Here is a 16,417-nt window from a genome sequence, read left to right as displayed (position 1 = left end):
TTTGATAAAACAAACATAGCTAAGTATTAAATACAGAACCTGAATGGTAGACATATAAATAAAATGTTTACTGTAGAAATCTTTCAACTTTGCTGTATGTTTAAAAATTTTCATATTAAAACAAAACAAAAAACCCTATACCTTGAACTGCTGTTGTGTGACATCTTGTTTATCAGGTCGTAAGAACTCCAAAACTAAAGGAATGATATCTCTGCAACAGAAGTTATATGCTCCCAAGGCAGCAAAAAATGTTTGCTGAGCCTTATTTCTGACCTGGAGAAAGTATTATTAACAGAGGACTTTTATTAAATGATAGACAATATAAAAATTTCTAAAAAACAAAGTGATAATTTAAATATTGTTGTAACAACGGAAGAATATATCAAAGCACATGTCTTAACAAAAACAAATAGATTTTCTTTTTGGCAAAAGGAAAGCATATTACCACCAACCATATTCATGGCTTAGGTTATATTAGTTCAAATATTTTTGATAAAGGAGACTGGATGGAACCAATATGCATTTGATTAGTAATATAATGAGCAGACTATTAAACTTTTTATTATGAGTTACTCTTGATAAGAAGAGTCTGATTTTCTCTTGTGTCTACATGAAGAAAATCAAAGACCTGCCAAAACACAGAACGATTTGACCTTTTCAACGAAAACGTTAACTTACAGCCCACATATTTTGAATACAAACAAAAGATTCAGTATAAATTTACAACCTATAAACTAGTTAAACAGTAATGTACAATAACTGGTTATAGTTAAAGCAACACACTGTACATATTCTAAATTCTTTTAAGGACTACTTTAGATGAAATCTCTGGGATAAAGACCAGTTTCCTAACTTATATTATCTTATAAATATAGAATAATTGGCTGTACATGAATCTCTTTATCCAGTGGTTCTATGGACTCCACCATTCATATGGTAGTGGCTTCCTAAAACCTCTCAAAAAACACTTAGGAGGAATTATATGGCCTTCATAATGTGATTTAATTAAGCAGCCACAATATTACACTAGCACTATCAATTTTAGTTTAAAAAAATTTTTGAGAAGCAATTACAAATAACAAAAACAAACATTTAAAAAAAGACTATCAAAATTAGCTTGAATAAAGTTACAATTTGATAAGTGTTTTCTACGCCAATGAATTATTTAAACTCCCTTGTTAAAATGAGGTATTTAGACTGCATGTAATAAAACAGGAGGGGGAAGGGCTGTTTATACTAGCCTTACCTGACTATATGAACTTGTAGATAAACGAAGGAGATCTCTGATCATATCTTGATGGACCTTTTTGTATTCACAACCCTCAACAGTTAGTGTCCGTAGCTATGAAAACAATGTACATCAAATCTCAAAGTTTGTACTAAAAGTTTATTTAATTATGAAGTAAAACAATTAAATACTCATCTGGAAAACTGTCATTTATAAAAGTAAGTCATCGTGATTTTAAAAAGATATTTACCTCATGCTGCAACATTACTCTGTCAATCAATAGTGCTCTGATATGTTGTTTTTTCCCATGGAGCTGAAAGACAAAGATGCAATCATTTCCCCTAAATGACCTGAACAATGGATTCCCTGAATTCCTTAATGAAAAATTAGTTCAAATAAGCTCCATGGCATCCTGGTGGACAGTGGGGTTTTTCATTTATTCTGACAGCATTAAGCTTATCTTTGAATAAATTATTTCAATTAATTGTATGGCTTATTGAAGAAATATTCCCTTTAAATGGCTTGTCCAACATTTTTCTCTGACAGTATATTAATGGATCCATTTATGCATGGAGGAGCAATGGAATTAGTCCTTATTCTGTTGAATACTTAAAATACAAAAACAGCCTACAAAGAAAATTGCTTGACTTTGTTATATTTATAAGTAGACTTTCTGGGTAATTGTATATGCTTAATACAGAATGTAATATCTTTTATTTTTCTAAAAATTATCTTCTAAGTTCTCCCTCATCCCTAATTTTCTACCCAGTCACTAATGGCAGATTATCTAGAATTCAAAAATTATTCCTCTTTCACACCCATATCTCATCAGTCAAGTCTTCATAATCCCTTCTTTTTCAGAACACCTTCTTGCTATCCCACTGACAGTGACTTGATTCAGGCTATTTTTCCATCTGAGCTATTAGTTTAACTACCTCCCTACTTCTACCTAAATCTCCGATTGCTTATTTTTCACAGTGGTTGCAGAGGTTTTCAAACTTCAGTTAACTGAATATTGACCTTTCCAATATTCAAATCAAATCTACTTAAAAACCTTTAATGACTCCCCCATTGCTGAATATAAAACTGAGGTACTTTTTCGGGACAAAACTATAAACAACCTAGTTTACCATTTGCTGCTCTTCCCTACAGCCTCTATTCCAAAAGCATGCCATGTTTGTACATCTTCTTGCCCTGTTATATGTTATTCCCTATGTCTAAAAATATGTAGCTCCTCTTGACTAAACAATGAACTCACATAACCTTTTTAGACTGTATTTCAACAAAAGCTTCCTATAAAAGAACACTGCTATGAATATCATATGGCTGACTTAAGTATTCTTTTTTCCTTGCTCCCAGAGAAGCTTGTACTGACTCTCCTGGGGCAAGGCAGCCTGAATGCTGTTGCCAAGTTATCATACACCAAATTCTCACTTAGAGCTCAGAGACTATCGTGGAAACTAAAAAAAGAGTCTGTATCGGAAAAACATATATATATATATATTTTTTCCCCTCTAGGATCCTTTTGATTATACCAAGATATAATATTTGAAAATCTACTGTTTTTACTTACAGGGAAACTTCCTCTGTATGTTAAACAACTGTGAAATCAGGTGGTTACATCAATAATATACACCTTAAAAAAATTAATTCAGAGTTGTATGTCAAAATACTGACCCTATTTTCCATTGATTTCTTCACTAGGTTAAAACTTTTCCAACGGGAGTCAAATTCATGCTTGTGAGATCCTTGGAACTGCAAAAGGTCTCCAATAATCTGTCAAAGAATTTCAAATTTTGTATTCACAAATCATCATGTCAAACCTGGTCATATGAAAATTATGCAAATACTAAATGACAATTGTACCTTTATGATAAGAAACAAGGACTTGGTATCATCTTCTGAATTATTAAGTATGTGGTCTATAAGAGGAGAAGAAAAGAATTTTGATTAAAATATTTTGAATTACTATAAGACTTTTAATATATTAGTTAAAAATCTATTAAGAAAAATACCACCTAATGTTCACCATTTCGAATAAAAAAATGTTAAGTAAAAGCCCATATGCTATAGAATAAAATTCCTAAACATTTATTAATAAAAATAGTTAAATACATGTATGTACTTACTAAGAAGTTTCCTTATGACCCTAGCAATTGCTTCTCGGTGGTTCTCTCTGGATAGATCTATTTTAGAAAAATCAGAGAAGGTATCTTAGACACAATGAACTGTTGAACTGCTCCCCAGGATACTGAAGTTTATATCAACAATTCGTGTCAAGAAGAGATAATATATCCAGGAAAAAAACAAATGGGTAGGCCTTATTCATAGTTGGATCTGTGGCTAAGTATGATACAGAATAACTTTTACAACCTTCACATTTACAACAACCTGCTTATAAAACTTTATTGGGAAAGCAAGGAGGAGGGAGAAAAACCTATCTTTGCGAATATTTCAAAGGCTCTATTTACTGATTAGAGACCATAAATGCAGAGGATTATCTAATTAGTTTTGGGTGACCCAAATCGAGCAAACTAAAATTATACTCTAGCAATTAATGTATGTAACTAACTCCAGTGTTAATCCAGCAACAAGGAAGTGTGCTAAATTTCTATTAATGTTAGATTCAGAACATTAAATTAACACAATAAAATGTTTCACATAACTATGTAAAATTTGACTATGACAGAAAAATACAAAGACAGAATATAAGTGTTACATTTCCATTCATAACAAGTATAATATACAGTTCTAAAACAATTCTAAACATAAATGAATATTACCATATATAAAAGTCTGAATGTAGAAAACATCCAAATATTTACTAACCCGATTTCTATCTTTTACTGGCTATTCATTATATAATTACCCAGTTTCTCTAAAAAAGCAAATGTAGCTATTGTGTAATTAACATTTCTTTTATATATAAAAAAGAGACTAGGAAAATTATAACTACAAAATTATTCCATTTTAAACCTTATAGAATTGACAAAACAGTCCATACAGATTTACTCAGATTAGGATTCACATACCATATTCGAGTCCAGTATACAACTTTGTCTCTTCCAAGGACACCATACTTGGTACCCTGTATAAAAACAAGAGTGCTTGTATTTATTAATAATACCGATAAGAAGGATTAATGGAAAAAAGTGTCATTGCTAGAATGTTTAAATCAAATCAAAGATGATGCTCTTTTAATATAGATTTCCCATCTTCCATACTTCAATTCTTTATTCATCTGAAGATTAATGCTATCTGTTTCATCAATAAGGACAATAGTATTCATCTTAAAGAAAATGTTAATTTAATAATTATAGCCGAGAAAATTCACTGGCCAAATGAGCACAGTACTAATACTCTATATTCAAGTGTAAAAGTTCAAATCTCAAGATAAACATTTATACAAAGAAAAGTCAGCTTTGTAATGGCATAATAAAGGTTAAAACTAGTCACCAAAAACCCAATCAAAATTTATTGTAGAATATGTAGCAGACAAGCTTCTTTAGATAATCATTGCCCTTCATCTTAAAACCAGTCAAACTGATCTTTCCTACCATCTGTAGTAAAATGCCACTACTTTTGAACATGTTCAGATGTAAAAACATTGTATCTCTTAATTAAAGATCTGTCACAAAGAACTGTTACCAGAACAAACTGGGCTACTTAAATTCATTAAACCATTAAAAGCCACTTTTTAGGTATGTCAGAACAGATTTTACTGGGGAATATGAACCTTTATATTTGAAATCTAAATTTTTTTCAATAAAAAATATAATTTTCAACATTTTATGTCAAAATATGAGATTTAATTCAATAATTTTTTACAAACAAAGAGGTAAATACTTTCTAAGAGGAGAAATAAAGGCAAAAATGCCAAGGAAACATGGGGAAAGCATATCTAATAAATACAGGGCCAATTAGTAATAAACAGAAATGTTATCATTATTAGTCATCCTTCGTGAACTACACAATCTTGTAATGAAAACACTTTTAAAATCAACATACCCCATCTATATTGTATTTTTAAATTGAATTAAGTAAATGATCTTTACCTTAAATATTTCGTAGTTATAAATGCTGGGACTTATCTAAATGGTAATTACATTAAGACTATTCAGATGCCAATTACTTAACTATATGTTTCTACCCATAATCTAGTGCCTAGGATGGCAACAATACCATCTCAAGTTTCAAAACCAAGCCTACAGAGTATAAAGAATAGTAATAGTTTATAATATAAAATGCTTATTTGCTTTTCAAAAACTTTCAAGTTCTAGTTCTTAAAACAAGGTCTTCATTCTAGAAAGCTTCAACCGTTGACAACTTGCAAACTTGAGTGTTTTATAAACTTTGTATGACTGAAAAATATATATGTATCCAAAATCTAGTCAGTAAATATAAAATAAGATTCCTTTACAATGAACTTCAAGGGGAGTCCAATGTGTCTACTGAAATTAATGTCACCACCAAAGAGAAAAAGGCTGTGCTCAAGCAGTAACAAGCATAAAGCATAAGACCATTACCCGGCCCTGGTAGAACATGGGGAAATGCTTGTCATGAGCTATCACATGAGAGGACATGTCTTCTCACTGCTGCTATAAATATAAGCAGTTTCCTAAAGTAGGAACACAATTGTATCTTACCCAGTCCATACCTAGTACCAAATATTATTGAACCAAGCATGTATTTTAATTATTGTCAGAAAATTACAAGCAATATAAAAAAGCAATCTACAGCAAACTATTCTGGACAATTTCTAATATATATATATGTGTATATATACATATATACACACAGACACACAGACACACACCTATTTTTTAAAAAAAGACTATCAGTTGGAAGTTTGCAATGTTTTCCTTGTATGCATTTCTGACTCTAGGAACGGTAATTACACTGTAATCACATTTAAAAACAAGTCTCAGCTAAAACTCTGGTGCTAATTTTAAAAATTCATGTCACTCAATTGTTTTCCTATCAGAAAATTTGAAGAGATGTTATCAGTTATTACAATTATTTAAAAATATATCAACCTATATGGGATTTTTAAGTATTAATATACATAAACAAAAATTAATTAGGCTTTTTTTTTTATTTTAAACACCTACAGCACCTGGTATTCCAAGGTGGTCTCCCATCCAAGTACTAACCAGGCCCGACCCTGCTTAGCTTTCAAGATCAGACGAGATCAGGCACGTTCAGGGTGGCATGGCCATAGACTAGGCTTTAATTTTTAAACCTGAGTTAAACACATCTTCCGTAACTCAAGTGTATAGAAAGCATCTAATTATACATATATTTCAGCTTTACTTTATTTGCTCTTACCCATCACAAATTCCTTTTATGCCTATTTATCTAAAATTCAGCTTTAATTGATCTCTTCTTATCTAACGAATTAAATTCCAAATAGATTGACATATTTTACCCTAAATGTTCCTTCTGATCTTTAGAAGAATAATTTTCTAAAAGAAACCTCTACTTATTAAGATTTTATGACTATATCTCTTTGTGGCTATAAGTCTATGTGCACTCTCTAATACTTAAAACTGCTCTTGTAACTTTTAGTTATGTACATAATCTTGGCTGAACAAATTTAAAGTGCTGCCAACACTTATAGATTTGCATCCTAATTAAAAGCTATAGAGCAATATATACAATTTAAATTAAATAGCATCATTCCCCCACACCCCAAGTGAAATTTATTCTAATCATTCACTGGTTCATTTTATAAACAGTAATATAAACTGACCTAGGAACTAAATAAAATTCTGACAAGCAATTTCAAATTAACATATTATAAATAATACCATTTATACAACAATAGAAAGTTAAATCAGCTTCATAGCAACTAAATAGTACCAGGCCACCTAATTTACTAAGCAAAACAAAACAAAACAACCTATAAGTTTCCCACAACTATGTTATTTGTACCACTAGATGGTAATCTTCTTTATATTTGATTAGAGTAGAACTGAAAATCACTGGTGGGAAAGAAAGGATGGTGAAAAAGGAAGAAATGACTAATAACGTAAAAGCAAAATATACAATACAAATCGAATATGCAAATAAAGGCTAGGATAATTGTCACGAAATAACTGCAAACAATAATAATTCTTCCTGTCTATAAGTGAAAGAACAAGCTATGCTTTTCAATAATCCCTCCCCTCCCAAATGAAAACACATAAAAGGTATAAAACCAAGCCACTAATAGACATTTTTTCCATTCAAGATTACAAGTGTTTCACAAGGGGCAATTGGCCCATTATCCAATTCAATCCTAGGCATCAACAATAGCGATAAACACAAAATGAAAAGTTGGCTCTTACTCTACCATGTGAACGAAAGATTGCTAAGTAAAGAGAAATCTTACATAGTGCTAGGTTTAAATTAATGCTGAGCATAAGAACTACTTTCCATGTCTGACACACAAGCTTTTAAAAATCAATGAAAACAGTCAGAAGGTGAAATAAGGAGAAAACAGGATTACTCACCGTGGAGTAGTAACTGTTTCCTTTTCTGTGTGCAGCTCCCCCAGCAGAGCTGGGTAGTTCCCTGGAGGTGCCAAGAGAGGTTAGCTAGCCCTGCCCCTCATCGCATAACAACACATCCTTTCACATATTAATGAAATGGTCTCAACTCTTAGACCTTAAGTATGAATTTTTTTTTGAGTGAAAAGTTAGTAAAAGCTGAGATCCTAAGAATGATTTATCTAAGAATGACTTAACATCTATCAGAGGAAAGGAGGGCACAAAGTAAAGAAGAAATATTTCAGATGAAAAATGATGACTCCTCTACTTTGAGTAACCCTGTTTTTATGGATGTTATTAGTTTTTTGCATTCTGTGATAGCTGGTTAGACCTAAAAGATTATTAAGAGTGGACTGCAAAAGGAGAAATTAATGACGATTTGAGGATTAAAGGCAAGTTCCAAAATTCCTGTGACCCTGGAAAGACATACTCCAACTTCCACATCTGTAAAGGTAGAACTATGAATACAATCTATACCACAAATATTTCTATTAAGTCATTAACTAAAGGTTCCAAGAGCAAAATAAAGAGGTTCCATTTAAGATTAATTCAGCAAACTTAGTATCTAAAAAAACTTAAATGTTAAAACTGTACTAAATTTAAAAAATTTACCCTTAATGACCCCCTTGGGACCTATTTTACTCATCCCTTGAAACAGTAAAATTTATAATATGTACAAGGTATTCAGTAACCCTACATTGCCAAAGGCCAAAAAGTACAATGTAGATACCATTAGGTATATCATTTGCTTTGTACTTAGGACAATCAACTCCTTTAAGCTTTTTATTTATTTTTTGTCGCTCTCTTATCACATAGCCAAGAAAACTGGTTTTCACATATAGTAGCCATTTCCCTGAACAATAGGATTTCAAGACCATCCTCTATACTCTATTAGGAACTGTTATAGGTTTTCTTACAGGAAAACTCAGAAATAATCTAAGCTTCCAGTTTCTCATTACTATAATTTTCCAGAAGAGAAATACTATTAAAACATGCATAAGGCAAACTTAATAATAAGTGGTTTGACCAAAAAAAAAGAAAAAAAAAAAGAGAGCAAGAAAGTAAAGGGCATCTAGAATATTTTACCTAATTGAGTTTTATATAGAAAAATAAAAATATATAAGTTTAAATTTTAAAAAATTTGAGTTGCTATGTTTCCAAAAACTGCTCTGATGTTTTAAGAAAACACATGTCTCATAATACAACAACAAACTGTTATTAACAAGATTGAATTCCTCAGGAATTTTAGACATTATGCTAAAGCACTTATCACAATTACGTGTTCCCTTTTCTCCCACACCAGGTACATTTTATTCTATTTCCTCTGGAGTAACTCATGTCCAAAGTAAAGAGTTTTCTTTTCATCTACTAGTTTCAAGTTGACCTGTTGCTGCTAATCTGAGAATTATGCTACAGATATTTTTAATTCACACTAGGCAGTGTGATTTGATATCACAGAAAACAACTCCATCAATTGAAATTATTTAGGTTTTTCAAATCGATTTACATTTAGAAGCTTTTAACAATTATCAACCTATATTAAAGTAAACATTTAAAAAATTTTAAATACTAACTTTATTTTACTTTAAAATGCTAACTTTATGTTTCACTTTAGTGAGAAGTAATTTACTATCTGCCAAAAAGCCAAAATTTATATACGGAAAATATAAAAAAGCACATTACCAAAATAAATTAAAATTTCAGATAAAGATGATATATTAGAAATTAGTTTTAAAGGAAAGATTCTGATAAGAACTATTTAAAGGCCCAGGAAAGATTTTATAAACTCCCTGTTTTGCTCATTCATCTTTAATTGTACTTTGTATAACCATCCTGCATAGACATATGTAACTAAAAAACCCTAAACATGTGTATTATTCAATGATTAAAACAATTAAAATTTTCATTGTTTTATATTTTATTTAATTATGTATTAAATACAAGAAAATGTTATATGTATACTTTAAGTATATTAAAATATAAACATATTTATATTAAATATAATTTTTATTACTTATGTTTTATTATATTAAAATTTCATGCTAAAAGTAAAAATTCTAAAACTTTTCAGTCTACATTATCTTTCATCTTTGCCTTTTTTTGGGGAAAACCTATAAAGAATTCGCAGGATCAATTTTAGGGCTTATAATGTATAGTAATGTAGGCTAACAAACTACTTATTATTAACAAACTACTCATAAACCATAGCATTAATAAAATTTTTAACATAGTATTCTTTTCCTTATTGAAAATACATTTTATTATATATAAACCTAACTGGTTTTATAATGACCAAATATATGGAACTTTTGTCTTGATGCTCATTTCAAAGGATAAAAGACTTTGCTTCAATTCCATATTATAGTGCTCATGGCATAAATATGGTTACATGCTGATATGAATTGCAACAGAAACCTCTAAGCCCCTGAGCTGGCCCTTCAGCAGTGCACCTAATGATCATTCAATACTAAAAATCTTCTAATCATATACACAGAAGATACATGTTTTTGCTCTTAAATTATTAAATGACCACACTTCTCTTATTGTCAAAACATTCGAGCACGACTAAATTTACTAATGTCATAAATTACGTATGAAATCTCTTTAGTATGCCATAAAAGAATTAAGTTCTTACTGTATTACAGGATCGTCAGGAAAATCAAAACCATTGCTGTAGGTCTCATTTTAAAATAGTTTAAAATCAAACTCTCTTAAAAGAATGAAATTTGGTAAAATTATTCTTATATCAAACTTAAATGAAAAAAAATGTTCTTTAAAAGAATTTAGCAAATTCCTAGGTGAACTTATAACAGATTTTCTTACCTGAAATGACCCTACTTTTCTCTCTCAAATCTAATGAGCAATCTAAAGTTCAATGCCTAGAAAGAGCTTTTAGATTGAAATAAGTGGGAATTATGAAAAAGTATGAGTCCAAATAATGATTATGCAAAATATGGAAAAGACAAACAAGACACAACTTAAAACCACTCCTTGAAGCTTTCTAAGATTTTTATTGCAAAATCAACAAACGATTCTCTCCTTTGTGTTTTCTGAGAGGCAAGGAGGGGCTACTTATTTTTACGTGATTTTCATTAAATTGCTCAGCAATGAGATGTTGATGTTGCAAGAAGATGATTTAAGATGGTATACTGAAACTAGCAGCTATTTCTTTAATAAGTGAGCTAAAGTCGTATATTGCTCATTTCATTTAAACAATTTTTTTTCAACTTAAATGGTAACACTAACAATGGACTAAATCAGGACATTCATTCAAAATAATAATACTCTGAAAAGCACTTAAATTCAAAAAAGTAACTTGGCAGATTTAAAAAGTTTAAAATCGTAATGAATAACACTAAACAAATTTTTATTAAAAAACACCCCAGGTTTCTTTTTGGTGCAAAATCCTTAATCAACACTGATTACAGACAAAAAAAAAAATTTACTTTTTTAAAGAGTGTATATCTTAATTAACTCAGTAAACTAACATATGAACTTAAATATCTCCAAGTTCATATTTTAAAACTCATTAACACTGAAAGTTATCCTGGTACCATATGAAAATCTGAATAAGCCTTAAAATTTATAGACCTAAATTGTGCCTTAGGTATTGCTGGCCTAACAATTGACAAAAGTTAGAGTGGTACAGACACGACATCAATAATAACAAAACCAGTGACTCATTATGTGACTAAGACTTAAATACATGCCAAGTGGCAAAATAGTAAAATATGTAAAGTAGTTATTTTTACTTACAAGTTAGTAACTGGCTCTCCTTTCAGTGGAGGTAGGAGGTTTCCTGAGCCAATTAAACAGTTGTGCACTATAGTCAGACTCTGTAGAACATCATCTCTAGAAAAGATAAAAGGTATTTCCATATTTTAGAAGATGTCGAAACCTGATTTAACAAAAAACCATGAATTTAGGGTGAAGTACAAAAACTTCATCAAGTGGGGATATACAAAATTAAGACAAAGAAATGGCAAACGTCTAAGTTTACACACTTAATAGTGCAAGGTAATTAAACAGGTATTTACTGGTAATACTAGACCTGCTTATAGTTAAACAAGCTCTAAATAATCTCAAGTAATGACAATTGCCCTTTGTGAAGCAATTCTTAATTTTAATCACCTGTTTACCTATCACTACCACTAACAAAAATGAAAAACAGTATTACAGCGATCTTCCAGCATATTCCATTTTTAAAAAATGGACTAGCTAAACATTTACTTCAAAAAAGCAATTCTGTACTATATACTAGTTGACATAAGTTGATCATACTTCTTATAAGTCCATTTCTACTAAATTTGCTATTAAAATTTCCTGATATTTGACACAGGAATTTTCTTACTATTATTTTGGGAACTTTCAAAGATTCAAACTACCAAAGTGTAATGGTCTCAAATAAATGTTGCTTATTAAAGCCCCTAGAGGGGGAAAAAAAAAATCTCAGCGATATTTATCAAAGTAATATTAATGACAATAATATGAATTAATAAAAAAGAAAAAAAAACAATAAAATCAAAACTAAATCTAGAAAAACAGGCATTTCCTTTCTAAGGGGCTAAACCTACACATACTTCCCAAAAGATGCATAAGTGAAACTGGTAAGTAGAAGGCACTAAAAACAAACTAAAAAGAAAATCTGTTTTTCTATTTTAAATGTATAAATATTATGTCAAAATTTCTGATATAAACACTATATTAAATGCTTTTATAATTACTATTGCAATATTCAAAACACACACTGAAAATGAATATATCAGATATGCCATAGAGAAAACGAAAGACACAAAACGATTTTAATCTGCAACTATATAATACTAATTGATTATAAAAGAAAACTAACCTAGACATTTCGAGTTCTCCATCCCCACAATGCTGGAGTTTGATAAGCTCAGGCTGAAGAAAAGAGTCCAAGAGATAGAAGGCAAAAGCCACTTCATCGGAAGAAGGAACATGCCACTGGATTCCCAGATTCCATAAGTCCCCTGGTTTACCCCAGTCCTAGAAAAATCCAGCATTTTTAGCAGGTTAAGAAGTTGAAAAAAATACATATATACATAATTTAAAAGTTTTAAAAGTGTATGTATAAGTAATCCAAACCAAAGGTAGCAAATAACACACACAAAAAAGGCATGAAAATATATTACCCTTACATTATCACTCCTGAAAAAGCTCTCTCTAAAGAGGCACTCAAATATTAGTTTACTATAACAACAACAATGGTAAGTTTATATGAGGCTACTGAGTTCCCCAATAAAATTATATGGAACTACAGAGGTTAGATATATCATACCAAGTCATTTCACACAAAAACAGAAAAAAGAACAGTAGAGTTAGCTACAGTGCTATGCTGTACAAATTTAAAACATTCCAGGGAGTGCCCTTCTAGTTGCTAGATAGAATGCTTTCCCATTTGTGAATTGCTTAATAAAGCCAATTAGATCTTCAAACTAACATATATGCATCCCAATGAGTTTTAATAATCTACTTTAAAAAAGTGATGCCATAATACACAAGGAAAAAACCCACACTTTGAGACCCATAGAAAAATAATCCAATATATTCTTGAATCTTAAAATATTGAAAATGCTTGCCTTAATAGGAAAGTATTCAGAAGGAGGCTTGTCAAAGCCACCTGGCACACTGCAGTATTCTGTGGGGTAGATAAGTGTAGTAGAACGAAGAAGGTGGTGCAGAAGGTTACAAGACAGAGTGTAACCCTGCTTACAGGTTAAATGTAGGGTTCTTTGGAGAATCTTTACAAGTTGCTCCCTATAAAGAAGCAACTTCTTCCCATCCACTCGAGTAATCTAAAAAGAGAACAGTGAAGATATTTTGGTTAGAAGATCAAAAAATAATTAATGCAAAGGTCAATATCTGGCCACTAAAATAGCCTAAAATAATTGTTTCTTAAAATAACTTTAATACATTTTAGAATTTTAATTATATTCTAACAATTAATTCAATAAGATAAAAACACATTTTCTGAGTATGCGCTCTCATGTGCCATGCCACAGTAACATCCTGTTCAAAAAAGTCTATCTGCTTCAACAAACACTTACATTGGATTTCTCTGTTCTTTGGTTCCTGAACTAACCCATAAAGGAAACTGAAGTCTGAATGATGGCCAAATTTAGAATGTAGAGAGAGAAAAAAAATGGCCACATCTTTTCAACTTCTGGGTTATCCATATTAGAATTAATCAGTAAAAAGTCAAGTACTGAATACAAAATAATCAACAATCACACTCCCTTGATAACAAGAAATTGACATCTAATACTTTGCAGCTGTATCAAAAATTTCTAAAACTTAATGTCAAATTTTCAAAAAAAAAAAAAAAATCCTAAAAGCAAGTCAACATTTTCATAGTAATATTTTCTTATTCCAAAGATTTACAATACCTCAGACAAAAGTTGGAGATTCCACAGTAACTCCTTGTCTAACTCTTCTTCATTTAATACATCATCATCTAAAAATGGGAAAAAAAGTATCAGGGGAAAAAAAACTATGTATTCAACTAAATGCATCATTTTTAAATGTTTATATTTTATATTTCTAATAGCTAAAAAAATGTCTTTTAGGGAGACTTTTCATTCCTTCTTCCTAAAACTGAACTTCCTCCAGAGGAGGTAGAAACTCAATTTTCAAGAAAACATACCAACCAAGAAGTCTGCTCCTTTACATATCACAAAATAACCGATATTTTTTTTAATAACTGATATTTTTGATGGCAAACTCAATGATTCTTGTATGAAAATATTAATTAAAGTAAAATTTCTAAGATACCTGTCAATATGGTGATACTTTATTTTGAGCAATTTCCCCCAAAACTATGAAATTAAAAGATTGCATAGCTCAAAGAATCTGTTTTCATCAACGGAGTTCTAAAAACCAAGCAAAAATTTATTTAAAATTGTAAATACAGAATGATAACCTCATGACTTACTCATTGTAAGCTGAGTGATAACACTGCAGCAGTGAGGAACAAATAGCTTCAAAGATTCCTCTGGGCAGCACTGAAAACATATTTGTATAAATATTAGTTTTTTTTTTAAAGCACAAATATTTAACAGTCACAAAGTATCTATTAGCACTATTTTCAGTGCAAATAAGGGCTGTAAGCAGCTACTGAAAGAACTATGTATTTGAAGTATAACAAACACATCTAATATAACTAACTACATAAACCTGTTGGTTATCCATTCATTAATTCATCAGTCTAAAAAACAAAATAAAACAAAACAAAAACTCACCTTTACAGCAGCACGGCACATATCTGCCACCATACGGCCTGCTACTCTGGTTTCAAATATATGTGAAATAGAAAAATTAAAAACCTTCTGAAGGGCCACCTGTTATGATATTTAAAAGAGAAAAATGTCTAATCAGCATTTTAAGAAAATTACATACCTTATAAAACATAAAAAAAAGTGATATTCACTAAAGTATTCACTAAAAGTAACCAAAGTAACCATGCAGGAAATTTTTAGCCATTGAATTAAGGACGTGTTTAATAATGTTACATTCATGTCTACAACCTTTGCATAAAGCCCTAACATGAACAAAACATTTGAGGCTCAAGATTTTATTTGCTACAAAAACACTAAACACAAAATTAGAGCTCCTGGAAGCAAATATAATTTATTTATATTGTTGGCTAATCCAATACAACAAAATTTTTTTGGAACATCTAATATTTATATTTTATCAGCCTGACAACTGCAAACTATAAACATTTACCTCTAATCTAAAAAAGACTTGAAGCAATATATTTAATTTTACAAGCAAGTCACAACAATTTTAATTGCTCAATGAAAGAATGCGCTCTAGATGTGGATTAATAATGCTGAAAATTACAAACAATTCCTTTCAAAAGAGTTTGATTTTAAACAAGAGATATTTATGTTAATTTCTTTATACTTACATAATCTTAGTAAGCATTTCATGCAGCTGCAAGACAGTTTAGCTTTTTAACCAGGATAAACAAATTGAACAGTGATAATCTCAGATAAGGAAATCTCAGAAATGGAAATAAAGTGTGGTATTAAAGACCATACTATACATAACAGGTATCAACCAGTATCGAGTGAGTGTTGACAGATGTCTTATGAGGACAAACTATTTCTCATTCATCATGGTTTGCCAGATTTTTGTATTTAGTATTTAATTTCTATCATGTGATAGCATAAACAATTTCCAAAACTTTTCTCCTAAGTAGTATTTAATTTTAAATTTTAAAAATACAGTCGATTTGTGTTATCTGCAATAGTTATGTTCTATATAGTTGATGGGAGTACTGAATTATCAAATACTAATTGCTATCTAACAAAACCATTGCTCCTAAAGGAAATACAGAATTATGTTCCTACAAGCCTCTGGTTATGTTTTCATCAACAGATGATTTTTGTTTTACGTGTATTTTTGTTTAAAGCCACCTTACTTAATATATACTGTTGATTCTTTAACACTGAACTCAAAGTCAACAGCACTTATAACTCACGCCTGAATAAAGCTTATCTAAAACATGTTATTTTCTCCGTTAGATACAACTCTCTTATCTTAGAACAGTAGACAGTGCTTCAGTACTATTCTTGGTGGCCATTTTAGACAGCAAAATTATCAAGAAAAAGCACAAAAATGTGAAAAATCTGGC

General features: G+C 30.4%; 1 protein-coding gene and 1 pseudogene across 2 annotated transcripts in view; both read right to left on the bottom strand.

Moving 5' to 3' along the window:
- The window catches only part of PSME4 (proteasome activator subunit 4), an 83,941-nt gene that overhangs the window by 29,675 nt on the left and 37,849 nt on the right, over positions 1-16,417 (bottom strand). The window contains exons 15-27 of one of the 2 annotated variants that reach the window (XM_011363964.2): positions 15,018-15,116; positions 14,711-14,780; positions 14,166-14,233; positions 13,359-13,574; positions 12,608-12,765; positions 11,515-11,610; positions 4,261-4,316; positions 3,358-3,414; positions 3,095-3,150; positions 2,906-3,004; positions 1,479-1,541; positions 1,247-1,342; positions 142-273 (exon numbers count right to left, since the gene is read on the bottom strand). In XM_011363964.2, coding sequence (XP_011362266.1) covers positions 142-273; positions 1,247-1,342; positions 1,479-1,541; positions 2,906-3,004; positions 3,095-3,150; positions 3,358-3,414; positions 4,261-4,316; positions 11,515-11,610; positions 12,608-12,765; positions 13,359-13,574; positions 14,166-14,233; positions 14,711-14,780; positions 15,018-15,116 — 1,266 coding nt within the window. The remainder of the gene's footprint in view (positions 1-141; positions 274-1,246; positions 1,343-1,478; positions 1,542-2,905; positions 3,005-3,094; positions 3,151-3,357; positions 3,415-4,260; positions 4,317-11,514; positions 11,611-12,607; positions 12,766-13,358; positions 13,575-14,165; positions 14,234-14,710; positions 14,781-15,017; positions 15,117-16,417) is intronic. The other variant, XM_023532869.1, reaches the window with a different exon arrangement.
- Positions 6,333-6,451, bottom strand: LOC111742323 (annotated as a pseudogene).

This window comes from Pteropus vampyrus, unplaced genomic scaffold (assembly GCF_000151845.1).
Source record: "Pteropus vampyrus isolate Shadow unplaced genomic scaffold, Pvam_2.0 Scaffold91, whole genome shotgun sequence".
Taxonomy (NCBI): Eukaryota; Metazoa; Chordata; class Mammalia; order Chiroptera; family Pteropodidae; genus Pteropus; species Pteropus vampyrus.
The sequence above is the reverse complement of the archived record's forward strand: the minus strand, read 5'-3'. Positions and strand labels throughout refer to the sequence as shown.